The sequence below is a fragment of the Cebus imitator genome, unplaced genomic scaffold (genome assembly GCF_001604975.1).
Source record: "Cebus imitator isolate Cc_AM_T3 unplaced genomic scaffold, Cebus_imitator-1.0 Scaffold662, whole genome shotgun sequence".
In the NCBI taxonomy this organism is placed as follows: domain Eukaryota; kingdom Metazoa; phylum Chordata; class Mammalia; order Primates; family Cebidae; genus Cebus; species Cebus imitator.
In genome coordinates, this window is record NW_016107977.1 from 48,202 (window position 1) to 64,275 (window position 16,074).

The following is a 16,074-nucleotide window of genomic DNA, read 5'->3' on the forward strand; positions in this document are numbered from 1 at the left end:
TTAGAAAGATTGTAAGGATGCAATGGCAAATATAAACTCAATACTATGAAAAATTAATGGAATTTCCACTTCAAAGAACATTTTCCTCCCTTCTTTGCGGTCCGTATTCTAATCCTCCTCCCCTTAAAATTTTTCTTAGGTGTTGACTCTACCTAGGCTATCACCATCAGCCTGAACAGGGGTAGGAATGAGAGTACCTGCTAGCCACTAATTTGCTTAAGTATAAGTTCTAAGACTAGGGTTGGGAAAAAAACCCAGACCTGGCTGATTGTATCAAGAACAGCAGACTGGATGGGTTTCAGTAAACGGGGCTGGCAGGCTCAGAGCCGCAGTCTGCCCATGCTCAGGTACTGAGCCTTCGTGGGCCTCAGATGCCGAGAAGAAAGCTGGATATAGTCATTTCAGTTAAAAAGGGAATGACCCCTCAGAAACCAGCATTAGCAGTGTTACTGTTAGAAGTACCTTTACTTTTAATGCTCTCTGTTCTGAAAACGATGTGTTTGGTTACATGTGAGCCAACATCAGGTTTTGTTAGCTGTCATTTACCTTTGTCCGTTTAAAAGACTTCATGGAGCCATTCTGTACACAAGGTGTGCTCTTTCCAATGTAGAAGGGGTTATGGAAAAGGGTGCGGTCCTTTGCTGTAAACTGGAGTGACCAGTCCCAAACGGAGGGGAATTTTAAGCCCTTCTCATCACCCAATTGGATATTTTTGCTTATAGCAAATTCCTGCAAAATAAATAAAGTATTTGAACATCTGCGAAAAGATGCAAAACTAAAGATTTTCTCATGAATTCCTTTTTTCAGATGAGCCATTCATCATTATATAGGTTAAATGTTCTGTACCGCAGCCTCAAAACCCACCAGAGCGGCACTTGCACTTCAAGAGAAGAGGCACTCATGGCCCTTGAGCACAGAGAAGCCCAACAGTCCCCATAAACAAGGAGTGTTATTCAGCTGCCTTCTGCCTTAGGACCCCAAGGAAGCTGTGCCCTTTCTGCAATAAGAATGTTATCAAGAGAAATTCCACTAACCTGATACCAGAAAGTCTTAAACATGTTGAATTTATTTCTGTAATTACAGTATTTTACTTTTATGAGCACATGGTCAGTACATTTAAGCAGTTACCTGTTGGTAAGTGGACTAACAAAATCTTTGGATGGAAATCACTACCACCAATTTTATAACTTATTTTCTAAGTGGGGAGCTACACTTCGCACAGGCCACAGACTCGGGGTAGGGAGGAATGAATCAACTCCCCTATAGTCCTAGCAGGTGGCTAAGACCATGGAGACCGTGTACACAGGAGACCCCTCTTCACAGGAGTCCACCTCTGGCCTGGACTCTGGGCTGGTACAACTTGGTTACCTGGCTTCTCACTGCAGTAAACTGAGGCAACGCAAGGCTACAGGGTGACAGCCAACCACTTCACTGTGAGGAAGACACAGCTCCTCTGCAAGGCAGCCTAGACCATCTCTATGAAGCAGTCACATTTAGCAATATGGAGAAAGGACTCTCAGCTGAATGATGGCAGAAGGCTACCACAGCAGCATATACACAACAGTTCCCTGGAGGACATATCCCCAAACAGAGTCTCTGGATGGTGGGAAATGTTGGATTCTTTGTTCTGTACCTTTTAGTACTCTCCAAATTTTCTACCAAAAAAACCCCAATAATTTATTTGGAAATTATTAAAAAGGCAAAGAATGTTACTAGGAAAAAATATATAGCAGTCAGGAGGCCAGGTGGCATTCCTTGCCACAGTGGCAGCCTGGAATCATCAAGAAATGGATACGTTTTGTAATAGCACAGAGCGTTTTTAAAATGTTTACAAAATTTTCTATTTCAAATAAGTAAAAATTCATTAAGAACCAAATACACATATTAAAAATTTTTAGTGACTTGAAATTTCATCATACACGTACATGGATACTTTAGACACTGTCAAGAGCTGAAATCTAGTAAAACATGAACCCGAACCTATTTTAATGGACCTTCAGGAAGTATACAGAAACTGTCCTCTTGGCTAAGTGTGGTGACTCATGCCTGTAATCCCATCAACTTTGGAAGGCTGAGATGGGTGGACCACTTGAGTTCATGAGTTCAAGACCAGACTGGGCAACATGGCAAAACCCTGACTCTGAAAAAAAAACAACACAAAAATTAGCTAGGTTTGGTGGCATGTGGCTGTAGTCCCAGCTTCTCAGGTGGCTGAGGTGAGAGGAGAGGCAGGGGTTGCAATGAGCTGAGATCACACCACCTGGGTAACAGAGCCAGATTCGGTCTTAAAAGAGGTCCTCTTTTTTAAAAGGTGAAAATTAAAAATATTTATCTCCAAGGGCTATTAGATTTTCTATAAACACTACCTAGCCACTAGCACCTAAGGTAGCCTCAGAGTGGGAAAAAAAAAAAATGCTTTGGGCTTTTGGCTGTGTGGAAGGGGCTGAGGACAGTTAAGAATCATGACCCTTAGTCAGTGACCAGTTCCTGGTAGGGAGGAAGGGAAAGGGAGATTCATGTTAGTATTAGTCAGAAAAAGCTTTTTTTTTTTTTTTTTTTTTTTTTTGGGGGTGGGTGGAGGGGCTTTCTGGCAAAAACCAGAAAGCCTGCTAGACAAATTCTAACAGAGCTGTAACACTAGAAAAAGCTTTTGAAAAAGTCAAATTAAATAGAGCACTAGAACATGAACAGAGAAAGCAGATTAAATACTTGTAGGAAGTATTTTTTACAGCTCCCTCGATACAATTCAGTAACGCTCACTCCTGGTGAGAAGTCTCTGCACACACAGCATCAGCCAAGCAGCAGAGGCAGTGGTGTCTGGGTGCCGGGAGTCCTCCATGCAGATACCCACCCAGTGCACTGCCCAGTCCCCAGACTCCAAAGTGTTTGTCCTCGCCTCATGCACCTTTTGTAGGCTCACACTGTGTGCACAGGGCAGTGACAGGAGAGAATGGGGAAGAACAGAGAGAGGCAAACAAGGCCGAGGGCAAGCCTAGCTCAAAGCAGATGAGGGGCCCAAGAATGATTACGGTGACGACAAATGAAAACGAGCAACTGGGAGAACATGTATTTTAGGAACGAATAAGCGTTCCATGCCTCAGGAGCCTCTGAGCCTGTATCACTGGTCCAGGAGACGGACTCTGGCTCTGTTACCCAGGCTGCAGTGCAGTGACAGTCTCAGCTCACTGCAATCTCTGCCTCCTGGGCTTAAGCCATCCTCCTACCTCAGCCTCCCCAGTAGCTGGGACCACAGGTGTGCACCACTACATCAGGCTAATTTTTTATTTTTTGTAGAGACGGGCTGACGGTGTTGAGTTTCTTTGAGCCCTGGGCTCCCCAAAAGTGGCAATGTTGGACAATCCCGCCTGCTTTTCGTGTCCTGAGAACTCACTCCTGTGAACTGAAATCAGACTGCCCTCCCTCCTCATTACCGTTTTCTGACTATAAAATATCCCAGGCTTTGGCCTTTTCTTTGGAACGCCCATTAATTAAATTCTCCCTCCTACAATAGCCTGAATAAAATCAGCTCCTTAACTAACCAGTGTGTTTTGTCTTTTACACCAACAAATCCAGAATAATTCATACGTCTTTAAGAAAATTTGCATAATGCTTCACAGTTTACAAAATGTTTTCACCTCATACAATGAGACTAAAGGCAGAATTGTTAATCTGACAGATCCATTTTACAGGTAAGAAACCTGGACTGACAGGCTGAAGCCTGAGCAGAACATGGGCAGAGCACTTTTCCCAGACCAGGGCCAGAATTCAGGTTTCCTGCCCCGGAGCTCACTGTGAGGGTAATCGACTTCCTAGACAGGCTTCCTGAAGGCCCACAAGAGCTACCCCTTTCTGTTTCTCTCAACGGTCTCTGGAGCGATTGTCAGCTTCTGTTGTTGGTTCAAGCGTGGGTGAGACAGCACTTTGGTCCAGAATGGTTCCCACCAGTGGCAAGAAGTAGCTAGTTTCAAGTTTGCCTTGAGACACTGCTTAGTCATAAATGACTCTTCCTCTAGATCTATGAATTGTGACGGGAAACTTAGAACTCTTAAAGGAAAATAATCTTGTTTTGTACAACTTTTTATCCTACTGACCTAAGAAATAAATGTCCTATAACAGGGCTTTGGTTTTTACTACCCAATAGCCCAAATGTGAAATATAAATACAAAAGCATGACATTTAAGGTGGTTAATTTACATCTTTAAGGGGTTTTACTACAAAAAATTACATCAGAGTAAAACATAAAAAATGTTAACTCATAAAAATAATTTCCTAGATTTTTGTGTCTTTAGTTCATTCAGAAATTTCAGCTGAAGATGGCAGTAAGAGAGTTTTAATCATAGATTTTAAATAGGTAGTTAATTATACTTCAATTATGCCTTGATAAAGTTGTAAAAACAAGAAAAACGTAGCCAGGGCTACAGGGCCGTTTACCGTGCTTTGCTTCACTCGCTGGTGAGGGGAGTTGAACAAGAAGGTGCCAAACAGTGAGATCCGGGTGCTGTCATACAACACTGCCAGGTAGGTTTCTGAGAACTCAAAAGCTGCAGGATATTGTTCTAATAGCTGCCAGGTAGCATCCAAGAATAGCAAAAATAAAGGAGACTGGCAAATACAAAGAGAAATGGGATCATTTAATGTTATCCTTCAGCCATTCACACTGACTTCAAAATGTACTGCTGATGTTAAAGACATGAATGAGAAAACATCTAAGCCTAAACCACTTGGCTCCTAAGCTGAGCTAAGGATAGATGACAAACATCTATCAAACCCAAGAAGTAATGTTCGACCATGATGAACATCACAACCCTTATTTGCCCAATAAGTGTAAACAACTTGAATTGGCAAAGCACACAGCTGAGCAGGTTGCCACTATATAAAGGAGGAAGAGCAACATATGTGTTTAAGCATGACCTAGAAACAATTCTTTAGGTTTTATAACAAAACCAAACCATCAACAAACTTTTGTAATTTTCGGTTGATCCTGTAGGCTCACCATCAGAAAACACTTTGCTATCAGCCTAGGTCACACGGTGTGTCCCCAAGTGCAGCAGGTGATGACCACTGTTTTTTATGAGACACCACAAGCCAAATGGTGGTCTCTGAAACAATCTTCTAAAAACTCATCTGACTTGCCAGGCCTGTAAGCTATTTGTAAGGCCTTCCACAGTCTAACTATAAATCTAAGGCAACCACTAACCCCACAGCTGTTACAAAAGTGGCCCTCTCAAACTTTCCATCATAACCCGTGTATCCCATTTTAAGAAAATGTGATATTCCAAAAGTGATTTTTCCAAATAGCTAATGTGCTTGTTATCTGTTTTACAGGATTTTATTCAGAATTTTTTCAGTACTTTTCCACTAAGACAAATTCAATAGACAACTTTAAAAAACTTCACCCTCATAGTTACGAGAATCTTTATAATACATTCATCAATTTGAACTCTAATCCATTAGCTAGCTTTGGACTAAGGACGCTAAGCTGTATGAAATACAATATTTTTTAAAAGCTCCTTCCATCTTTTAAAGACTGATAAAAAGGCATGAAGATTTTGTTACCTCTTTCTCTGATCTCTTCAAATGGTTGCATCTGTCTAGGAATTGATATCCTGCCATGACCCACTCCTTCTGTATCAGACTCTGAAATCCAACAATTGTCCTAAAATAGGGATCCAGCATCACCTGAACAAGAGAAGCGACTAAACAGCTCAAGTCTCTTCCTTCCTCCTCTGTCAATAAAATGCAAAGAAGACGATTACAACATACAAAAATGCTGAGAGAAAGGGAAGGAAAGGTAAACTAGATAATTTAGTGTTCTGCACACTTAGGCTGCCTTCCAGATAATCTATATAAGGAAATTTTACTGGATTCCAGCAACTCTAAAATATTACAGACTTGTAGATAAACTAAATTAGCACTTAATAGAAGATGGTCTTTTTTAATGGATATTTGTCAGATAATAAAGGCTCATCAGTCACACTTTTTACATTTGAATGATTTCTGGTAGAAGATCCTTCTAGGCTCCACTCTACTGCTCTTTTGTCAAGGTATTAAGTATAAGGTAATCTTTCTACTGACAACTCCACACAGCAACACGGAGAAGTGAATGGGGAAAGTGGGACCATTCACTACCACCTGAAGCTGTGGCCAACAATTCCCTCCTGTCTTTTACAGTTGTCCTTTTCAACGAGGTCGGAATTATCAAAGCCAGGGAAATCAGAAGAAACCTACCTACTGACCAATATCCTTGTTGATTACAGATGTAAAAATCAATAAAAATATGAGTAAACCAAATTATCCAGGAATGCAAAGTTGGTTTAACATTTGTCAGTCATAGTAACACACCACAGTAATAAAATAAAGAACAAAACTAACACGATCATCTTATCAGATGTAGTAAAATTCTACATTCATTCCTGTTTAGGAATAAAAGGGAACTTCTTTAAACTGATCAGAGACATCCACAAAAAAACTACAATTAATGTTATTCTCATTGGTGAAAGACTGGATACTTTCTCCCTAAGATCAGGAAGACAACAAGGATGTCTGTTCTCTACACATCTCCATCTGATTGTCCTGGAGAATCTAGCCAGAGCAATTAGGCAAGAAAAAGAAAATAAAAGGCATCCAGATCAGAAAGAAAAAGGTAAAAACTGTATTTGCAGACAATATGATCTTATATGTAAAAACTCCTATGAAATCCACAAAATAACAACTGGAACTAATAAATAAGGCCCGTAAGGTCACAGAAATTCGATACACAACAATCTGAGCACACTATAAACCTGAAAATGAAATTAATAATTATATTCACAGTAATATTAAGAGATTTAACAAAATAAGCATAAGACTTGCACAATAAAACAATGCTGATAAAATGAAAAATCTAAATAAATGGAGCAGCATAATTCATAACAGCCACAAAGAAGAAACAACCCAAATGCCAATCAACAGGTCAATGGGTAAGCAAAATGCATTTAAATAATGGAATACAATTCAGGAATAAAAAGGAACAGATTGCTGATACATACTACATGAACGAACCTCAAAAACATGTATACTGAATGAAAGAAGCCAGAGGCAAAGGACCACAAACTGTATGATTCCATTTATATGAAATGCTGAGAAAAGGAAAATCTACAGACAGAAAGATTAGTGACTGCCTGGAGCTGGGACACAGGCCTTTCTGGGGTGATGAAAAATTTCTAAAACTAGACTCTGTATATTTACTAACAATTATTGAATTACAAATTCAAAAATGAGTGAATTTTATAGTATTTAAATTTTAACTGTTTAATATAAAAATGTTGGTAAAATGAAGGTTCAGTATTACTTCTGAGGCCTTTTGTATTACAAATGCATGGAGAAATGGGGGATAAATAGGGTTCTCCAATATGATGAGAAGACCCCCTGGATGAGAGACAGATTGTGACTATTAGGCTCTGTGTGCATTTCTGACTTAAACACACACTCTGGCTGCATCAGTTCAGGATTACTTTATATGACACATTACTATTTTATTTTTTTCCTAAAAGTTTTAAAGATTTTTGCCTCATCAAAGTCAATTAAGTTTGACAGTTGTTAAAAGTACTTTTGCAATCTTGGCTGGGTGCAGTGGCTCATGCCACTGAGCTCTTAGGGAGGCTGAGGGAGATCACCTAAGGTCAGGAGTTTGAGACCAGCTTGGCCAACACAGGTGAAATGCCTGTCTCTACTAAAAACACAAAAATTAGCCAGGCATGGCACTGCATGCTTGTAATCCCAGCTACTTGGGAGGCTGAAGCAGGAGAATCACTTGAACCCAGGAGGTGAAGGTTGCAGTGAGCCAAGACTGTGCCACTGCACTCCAGCCTAGGTGACAAGAGTGAAAACTAGGTTTCAGAAAAAAAAGTGCTTATTCAAGTTTAAGCAACATTTTATATTCATCCACTATGCTACATGAATATACAGTTGTCCTCAGTATCCATGAGGAACTCATTCCAGGACCTCCTTTGGATACCAAGATCCACGAATACTTAAGTCCCAGATATAAAATGATGTAGTATTTGCACAGAACCTATGCACATCCTCCTGTATACTTTAAATCACCTCTAGATCACTTATAATACCTAATACAATGTAAATGCTATGAAAATAGTTGTTATACTGTACTATTTAGGGAATAATGACAAGGAAAAAAAGTCTGTTCATGTTCAGTATGGCTGAAATTTTTCCCCCCAATATTTTCAATCCTGAGTTGGTTGACAACAGATGGGAAACCCATGGATAAAAAGGGCCTACTGTATTATCAGAAGGTAGTTTTCAGTCTATCTGCAAACTTAGAAATTTTATTAGCTATAAAGTTATTTAATATTATCCTTTGCTTAACTGTAATATTTTTTATGTTGCTGTTTATTCCTACCAAATATTACATTACTAGCTATTCAGTTCAGTCTATTTCTTAATATCAAACTATTCCCTTACAGTCATAATTTAGCATGAGCCAGAAGGTATTTAAACTAAAACAAATTTGTGTGAATTAGAAAGACAGCAAAATTAGAGAAAATGCCCTGTCAAAATTATCACTAAGTATTAATCCAATAAAGGATGGGACCCACCCTTCCCATAAAATAGGAAGGATAATTTAATAAAGGGTAAAACCTGGACTCCCTTCTATTCTTCTATTTTCAGTCCTTGTGCCACTGGTTTTATTTATTTATTTTTTTTCAGACAGTCTCCTTGTGTTGCCTAGGCTGGAGTGCAGTGGTGTGATCTCTGCTCGCTGCAACCTCTGCGTCCGAGGTTCCAGTGATTCTCCTGCCTCAGCCTCCCAAGTAGCTGAGACTACAAGTGCACACCCCCACGCCTGGCTAATTTTTGTATTTTCAGTAGAGACAGGGTTTCGCCTTATTGGCCAGGCTGATCTTGAACTTCTGACCTCAAGTGATCCACCCACCTCAGCCTCCCAAAGTGCTGGAATTACAGGCTTGAGCCACTGTGCCCAGCCCGTGCCACTGTTTTACTCAAATGATGTGCAAAATCTGTAATGTATTTGCTGGTACTGTAGTAAATAAGAGATAGCTAAAACTTGAATGGGACAAGCAGGAAACCACAGTTGGCTGGCATGGTGGTCATGGTGCTTTCAGGAGTTACTTTAGTTACCTTGTAGGACTACAGAGAGATGTTTGCTTTCCAGCATGTATACAAGTTCTGCTGAATGCTTAAGGAATGCCCTGCAGAGAGAAAAGAAAAAATAGTGTTAACAATCAAATTTCCACTACAAATACATACGTAAAGTACTTGAAGTCAAGCAAATCTAATTTCTCTCACTTTACCGACACTCTTAGACTCATGAGGTTCTCATGAGTCATGATCCATAATGACTCAATGGGTTTATCATGACTATGCCTTAACTTATCATGACTTAAGTCCTGATGAATCCATTGTAAGCTGAAAATATCCTAAACTGAAAATGTGTGGCTGACTGGCAGCTGTGGCTCCCTGCTGCTGCTCAGCATCACAAGAGAGAATTGGCTGCTTTCTACTGAATGCAGGTAGTTTTCATATAACTGTAAAGTTTCTTTAGTATTTTTATGATTCCTCCAAAGAGTCCATTTTGTAATTTTTTTTTTCTTTTTAAAAGACAAAATCTCATTTTGTCACCCACACTAGAGTGCAATGCCATTATCATAGCTTATTGTAACCCTGAATTCCTGGCCTCAAGTGATCCTCCTGCCTCAGCCTCCTGAGTAACTGGGACTACACAGGCACAGGTCACCATGCCTAGCTAATTTTTTTTTTTACTTTCAGTAGAGACAAGGTTTCACCATGTTGGCCAGGCTGGTCTTGAACTCCTGACCTCAGGTGATCCACCTGCCCCAGCCTCCCAAAGTGCTGGAATTACAGGCATAAGCCACCATGCCCAGCCCCATTTTGTAATTTTTATATCAGGGAAATTCATTAACCTTTTATAAAAAGGAAGGGGTTGACTTATGACAAAAGCTATAGAGATTGAGATTAGTGGTACCCAACAGACACAGATGGGGAGGGGGGTGCACCTACAAGAGGGATAGCACAGGGGAGCCTTGCCACGAAACAGCTCTGTACCTCCCTGTGGTGGTGGTTACGTGAATCTACACGTGATGAAATCGCATAGCTCTGTTAAGTACGTGTAGACATATGAGAGCATGTATGAACTGGTGAGTAAGATCTATCCAGTGTGCCAATCGATGTCAGCTTCCTGGTTTGGATGCTGTATTCTAGTTATGAGATGCTGTTACCACTGGGGGAAGCTGAATGAAGAGTAAGTACATGGCTCTCTGTGCTGTTTTTCTACCTCCAGTGAGTCTGTAATTATCTCAAAATAAAAAGTTAAAGGAAAAGAAAGTAAAGAACTGGTACAAACCTTACGTATTCTAACCATCGAGTATTTTCCAGTGAAGATAACCATTTCTCTTCAGTTTCTTCAAAAGGCTCTGTAATACATTATATGCATACATTTTTACTTTTTAATTTTATTTTATATGATCTCTATCAGAGTTAAGCAATATATCAGTTTCTAATATTTAAAAGCTGGCTTTAAGTAAATATCATGCATTTTCACTTTAATAACATGAAATAAGCATTTAAGAAGACATTACAATTCTGGGCCGGGTGCAGTGGCTCATGCCTGTAATCCCAGCACTTTGGGAGGCCGAGGCAGGCAGATCACCAAATCAAGAGATGGAGACCATCCTGGCCAACATGGTGAAACCCTGTCTCTACTAAAAATACAAAAATTAGATGGGCGTGGTGGCAGGCGCCTGTAGTCCTAGCCACTTCGGAGGCTGAGGCAGGACAATGGCTTGAACCCAGGAGGTGGAGGTTACAGTGAGCCAAGATCACACCACTGCACTCTAGCCTGTGACAGGGTGAGACTCCGTCTCAAAAAAAAAAAAAAAAAAAAAAGACATTTACAATTCTATAACAAAACAAAACAATGCATTCCCTTGGGGCTCCATCATCGTCTCTCTCGCTCTTTCAGAAAAATCTTGTAAAGTCCAACCAACTCTGACACCCAAAAACTAAGAATTCCACCCTTCCCTGCTCAGCCCATGCCTTGATCCTGGCCCTCCTGACCTGTGAGGTCAGGTGTCCAGGCCCTAGCCTTTGGCTTCCTCCCCGCAAACCTTGCCTTCCTGCTTCCCTGCCCCTGCCCTGCTGCCAGTGCTGCCTTTCTGCATGGCTCATGTGGCCTGAGGGATGAGCACTGCATGATGATAGGCACCTTCAATTCCCTGCCCAGACTGCACACTAGTTTTTTCAACAACTTGCCCTTGCCCCGCCCCTGCAAGGCCCTCCCCCAGGGAAGTGCTCACTCATTGCTCAAGATTTGCTGCAAGGCTGCCTTTGCCAACTCCCTTGTGACTTAGAGGCTCTCTCAAGGAGGACCCACATTACATCAAAGATACTGTCATGTGACTCATCACCCAGGACACACTGAAGCCACCTGATGTTTGCTCAGATATATCAGAACTCGAGGCTATAGATACAACACAGCTGTTTGATACCCATGTCACCTATCTCAAAGTATAACCATATGCATTAAAATCTTAATAAGTTTGTCTGTAAGGTTATACTCAGCAAATGCTTTTATAAAAGTATTCTACTGTACCTTTCATGATTTGAAGGAAATTTAATACATTCATTTTTCCCTTTCTAAAACAAAAAGTAATTTAAACTTAATTCCCTAGGAGGTTCTGAAGTTCTCATACAATAATAAATAATTCATAGGAATACTCCCATAGACTTCTTAAATATATCTATTCCTATATATTTAAAGGAACATCACTTTTCATGACATCTCATACAATTCTGTTATCCTGTGTTCATTACATATATGAAATAAAAATGAAATTACCATTAACGCATAGCTGCTTCAGTTTTACAAATGCTGCCTGTACTTCTTGAATATTAGGCAAGGTCTTATCCAAATCTGACTTGTAAACATCACTTCTCTGTGGGTGACTTTTAGTTATTGCATTACAAATCCTAATAAAGACAAAAATCCTTTAGTCATTCCTCATTCACTTAGCATGTATTTATTTAACATTCACTATAGGCCAGGGCATTATTCTAACAGCTGGGGATAGAGTGAGGAATGAGACAGGTAAGGTCTCTGTCTTCATGGAGTTCGCTTTTTTTTTTTCTTTTTAAGACAGAACCATTGCTTATTTTTTAGTTTTAGAGACTATTCCCATCAGGTTTCTTTGCATGATTTTTCTGTATCCTGGTGAAACTGAGAGCGAAATTGAGAGGAAGACAAGTAAACTTTGTTTCCCTCTTATCATCCAACTTCGCACATGAATCTGGTTTTGCATTCCATGTTCATGGTTAGGAAGAATCAATATCGTGAAAATGGCCATACTGCCCAAAGTAATTTACAGATTCAATGCTATCCCCATCAAGCTACCAATGACCTTCTTCGCAGAACTGGAAAAAACCACCTTAAACTTCATATGGAACCAAAAGAGAGCCCGCATAGCCAAGTCAATTCTAAGCAAAAAGAACAAAGCGGGGGGCATCACACTACCAGACTTCAAACTATACTACAAGGCTACAGTAATCAAAACAGCATGGTACTGGTACCAAAACAGAGATATAGACCAATGGAACAGAACAGAGGTCTCGGAGGCAACACAACATAGCTACAACCACCTGATCTTTGACAAACCAGACAAAAACAAGCAATGGGGAAAGGATTCCCTGTTCAATAAATGGTGTTGGGAAAGCTGGCTAGCCATGTGCAGAAAGCAGAAACTGGACCCCTTCCTGACACCTTACACTAAAATTAACTCCAGATGGATTAAAGACTTAAACATAAGACCTAACACCATAAAAACCCTAGAAGAAAATCTAGGCAAAACCATTCAGGACGTAGGTGTAGGCAAGGACTTCATGACCAAAACACCAAAAGCATTGGCCAAAATAGACAAGTGGGACCTAATCAAACTCCACAGCTTCTGCACAGCAAAAGAAACAATCATTAGAGTGAATAGGCAACCAACAGATTGGGAAAAAATTATTGCAGTTTACCCATCTGACAAAGGGCTGATATCTAAAATTTACAAAGAACTAAAACAGATTTACAAGAAAAAAACTAACAAGCCCATTCAAAAGTGGGCAAAGGATATGAACAGACACTTTACAAAAGAAGACATATGTGAGGCCAACAAACATATGAAAAAATGCTCATCATCACTGGTCATCAGAGAAATGCAAATCAAAACTACATTGAGATACCATCTCACGCCAGTTAGAATGGCGATCATTTAAAAATCTGGAGACAACAGATGCTGGAGAGGATGTGGAAAAATAGGAACACTTTTACACTGTTGGTGGGAGTGTAAATTAGTTCAACCATTGTGGAAGACAGTGTGGCGATTCCTCAAGGACATAGAAATAGAAATTCCATTTGACCCAGCAATCCCATTACTGGGTATATATCCAAAGGATTACAAATCGTTCTACTATAAGGACACGTGCACACGAATGTTCATTGCAGCACTGTTTACAATAGCAAAGACCTGGAACCAACCCAAATGCCCATCGACGATAGACTGGATAGGGAAAATGTGGCACATATACACCATGGAATATTATGCAGCCATCAAAAACGATGAGTTTGGGTCCTTTGTAGGGACATGGATGAACCTGGAAACCATGATTCTCAGCAAACTGACAGAAGAGCAGAAGATCAAACACCGCATGTTCTCACTCATAGGCGGGTGTTGAACAATGAGAACACATGGACACAGGGAGGGGAGCACTACACACTGGGGTCAGTTGGGGGGAAATAGGGGAGGGACGGTGGCAGGTGGGAAGCTGGGGAGAGATAGCAAGGGGAGAAATGCCAGATGTAGGTGATGGGGAGGAAGGCTGCAAATCACACTGCCACGTGTGTTCCTATGCAACAATTTTGCATGTTCTTCACATGTACCCCAAAACCTAAAATGCAATAAAATAAATAAATGGGGGAAAAAAAATCTGGTTTTGATTACGGCAGAATGCTGCCATTCACATCACCCCACTCCCATGTGCAGTGGACAGAATGAATTCGATCATTCCCTTATTTCTGTTGGGAGAAAATAAGCGCGTCCATTGGAACACTTGCCCAGGAAACAGGAACACTGCTGAGTGGGCGGCGTGGCATTTAGATTGAGGAGACCCTTCACTCTCACATCTTTCCACGTGATGTAGACAGAAGGATGGCAAAGCAGACTCACATTCTCCAGCTCTAGAGAATGCAAAGCACCTATCTCCAGTCCTAATGATTTGCTGCGGGATGAACTGCAAGCACAGACATTCCCCCAAATTCCTCCCACCCTTCCTCTATTTTTAGGAGAGAATGAGCTGCTGTAAATGTGTGCCAGGGGGTCTCTAGATGTTTTCAAAGGCAATAGCCAGAAAACTGGCATTCCCATCTATATTCAAGGGGTAACTTTCACACCACTAAAACAAACAAACAAACAAACAAAAACAAACTGCTATTTTTCTTCCAGAATAAAGTAATATAAATGAGTGTGTAATGTTTAAAAACACCTTAAAAAGATAAAATCACTCAGAATTCTAAAATTTTGACATAAATCTTTCTGGATTTCTTCTATGCACCTTTATGGAATTGAATGTACACATGTATGGAATTTAATGTACAAATGTACACTGTACATTTCTTGATAAACTAATTTTTAAAAATCAACTAATCAACATGAATATGCTCTCATTTCATTAAAATATGTAATGCTTCATGAATCTGCATGTCACCTTTGTGCAAGGGCCATGCCAATCTTCTCTGTATCACTCCAATTTTAGTTGATGTTCTTGGTGGTGGTGGGGTAGATAATAACAATAAAATAAATGGGCTGTGGTGAATGACACGGATGATGTAATTAATCATGGGATTACAGACTACTTTAGGTCACACGGTCAAAAAGGCTGCCCTGTGAAGATGGTACGAAAGCTGAAACCTAATGAATAGAGAAGCAATGCAAAGCTCTTAAGGAAGTGATGCTTAAACTGAGATGTAAAGGATGAGTGAGTGAGCTGGACAGGGTGGCTCATTCCTGTAATCCTAGCACTTTGGAAGGCTGAGGTGGATCACCTGAGGTCAGAAGTTCAAGACCAGCCTGACTAACATGGTGAAACGCTGTCTCTACTAAATATATAAAAAACAGCCAGATGTAGTGGTGGGCGCCTGTAATCCCAGCTACTCAGGAGGCTAAGGCATGAGAATCACTTAAACCCAGGAGGTGAGATCATACCACCGCACTCTAGCATGGGTGACTGCTGTCTCAAAAAAAAAAAAGAACAAGTGACTCCAAGTGGGTAAGTGTGGAGAGCGTTCCCAGATGAGCGCAAAGAAGGAGTCCAGAGGGGAAGTGCATTGGACAATGTCAGGAGGTTGAAAACACCAGGGAAAGTCCAGGTGGGAGGAGGAAATGATGGCACTTATAACACACAGGCAGAGATGGAGCTGGGTGGAAGCACATGGGTTTGTAAGGTGTCTGAAAAGTGAAGTGACAAAATCTGAGGAGGAACTAGAGATGGGGAAGAGAAAGAAAGAAGAAGGCATCCAGGATGACCCTTTGGTTTCTGAGAGCAGGCTGGGGGAGGGCATGGAGGCCACATCCTTGAGTTTGGTTTTAGACACAGTAAGTTTAAAGGGCCTTTGAGACCTCCATGTAGAAGTCAAGTTAGACTGAAGATATAAATGCGTTGGCCACTAAAGCCATATTCTTGGGGGAACTTCTTTAGGAACGGAATATAGAACATGAGGAAGGAGTGGCCTTAGAATCTGTGTAATGTCTGGAGAGAAAAGTATGGGTCTGCAGAAGGCACAGAGTGCCAACGAGGAACAGCAGCTTTGGGAGCATGGAGAGGGGCAGAGGCTGAGGGCGTAGGCAGCTTTAGGGAGAGACTGACCAATAGTACTCCCCACTGCTCTGAGCACAACTGAGAAAGGTCTCCTGCTTTAACGACATGGAGGTTACTGATGACCACAGCAGAGGATCCCAGACTAGTCTGTGGTGGCTAATTAAAACCACTGTTCTAGCTATTGCA

At 40.8% G+C, this 16,074-nt stretch overlaps 1 protein-coding gene, 1 non-coding gene and 1 pseudogene across 3 annotated transcripts in view; all 3 read right to left on the reverse strand.

Moving 5' to 3' along the window:
• The window catches only part of MTMR10 (myotubularin related protein 10), a 53,449-nt gene that overhangs the window by 3,131 nt on the left and 34,244 nt on the right, over positions 1-16,074 (reverse strand). For both annotated transcript variants that reach the window (XM_017518203.2, XM_017518204.2), the window contains 6 exons: positions 11,876-12,006; positions 10,382-10,451; positions 9,139-9,209; positions 5,557-5,726; positions 4,432-4,602; positions 547-729 (listed from right to left, as the gene is read on the reverse strand). In XM_017518203.2, coding sequence (XP_017373692.1) covers positions 547-729; positions 4,432-4,602; positions 5,557-5,726; positions 9,139-9,209; positions 10,382-10,451; positions 11,876-12,006 — 796 coding nt within the window. The remainder of the gene's footprint in view (positions 1-546; positions 730-4,431; positions 4,603-5,556; positions 5,727-9,138; positions 9,210-10,381; positions 10,452-11,875; positions 12,007-16,074) is intronic.
• LOC119469463 lies at positions 2,579-2,640 on the reverse strand. Its single transcript, XR_005198284.1, has one exon. It is a non-coding gene; the product is annotated as a U7 small nuclear RNA (small nuclear RNA).
• Positions 14,744-14,835, reverse strand: LOC119469462 (annotated as a pseudogene).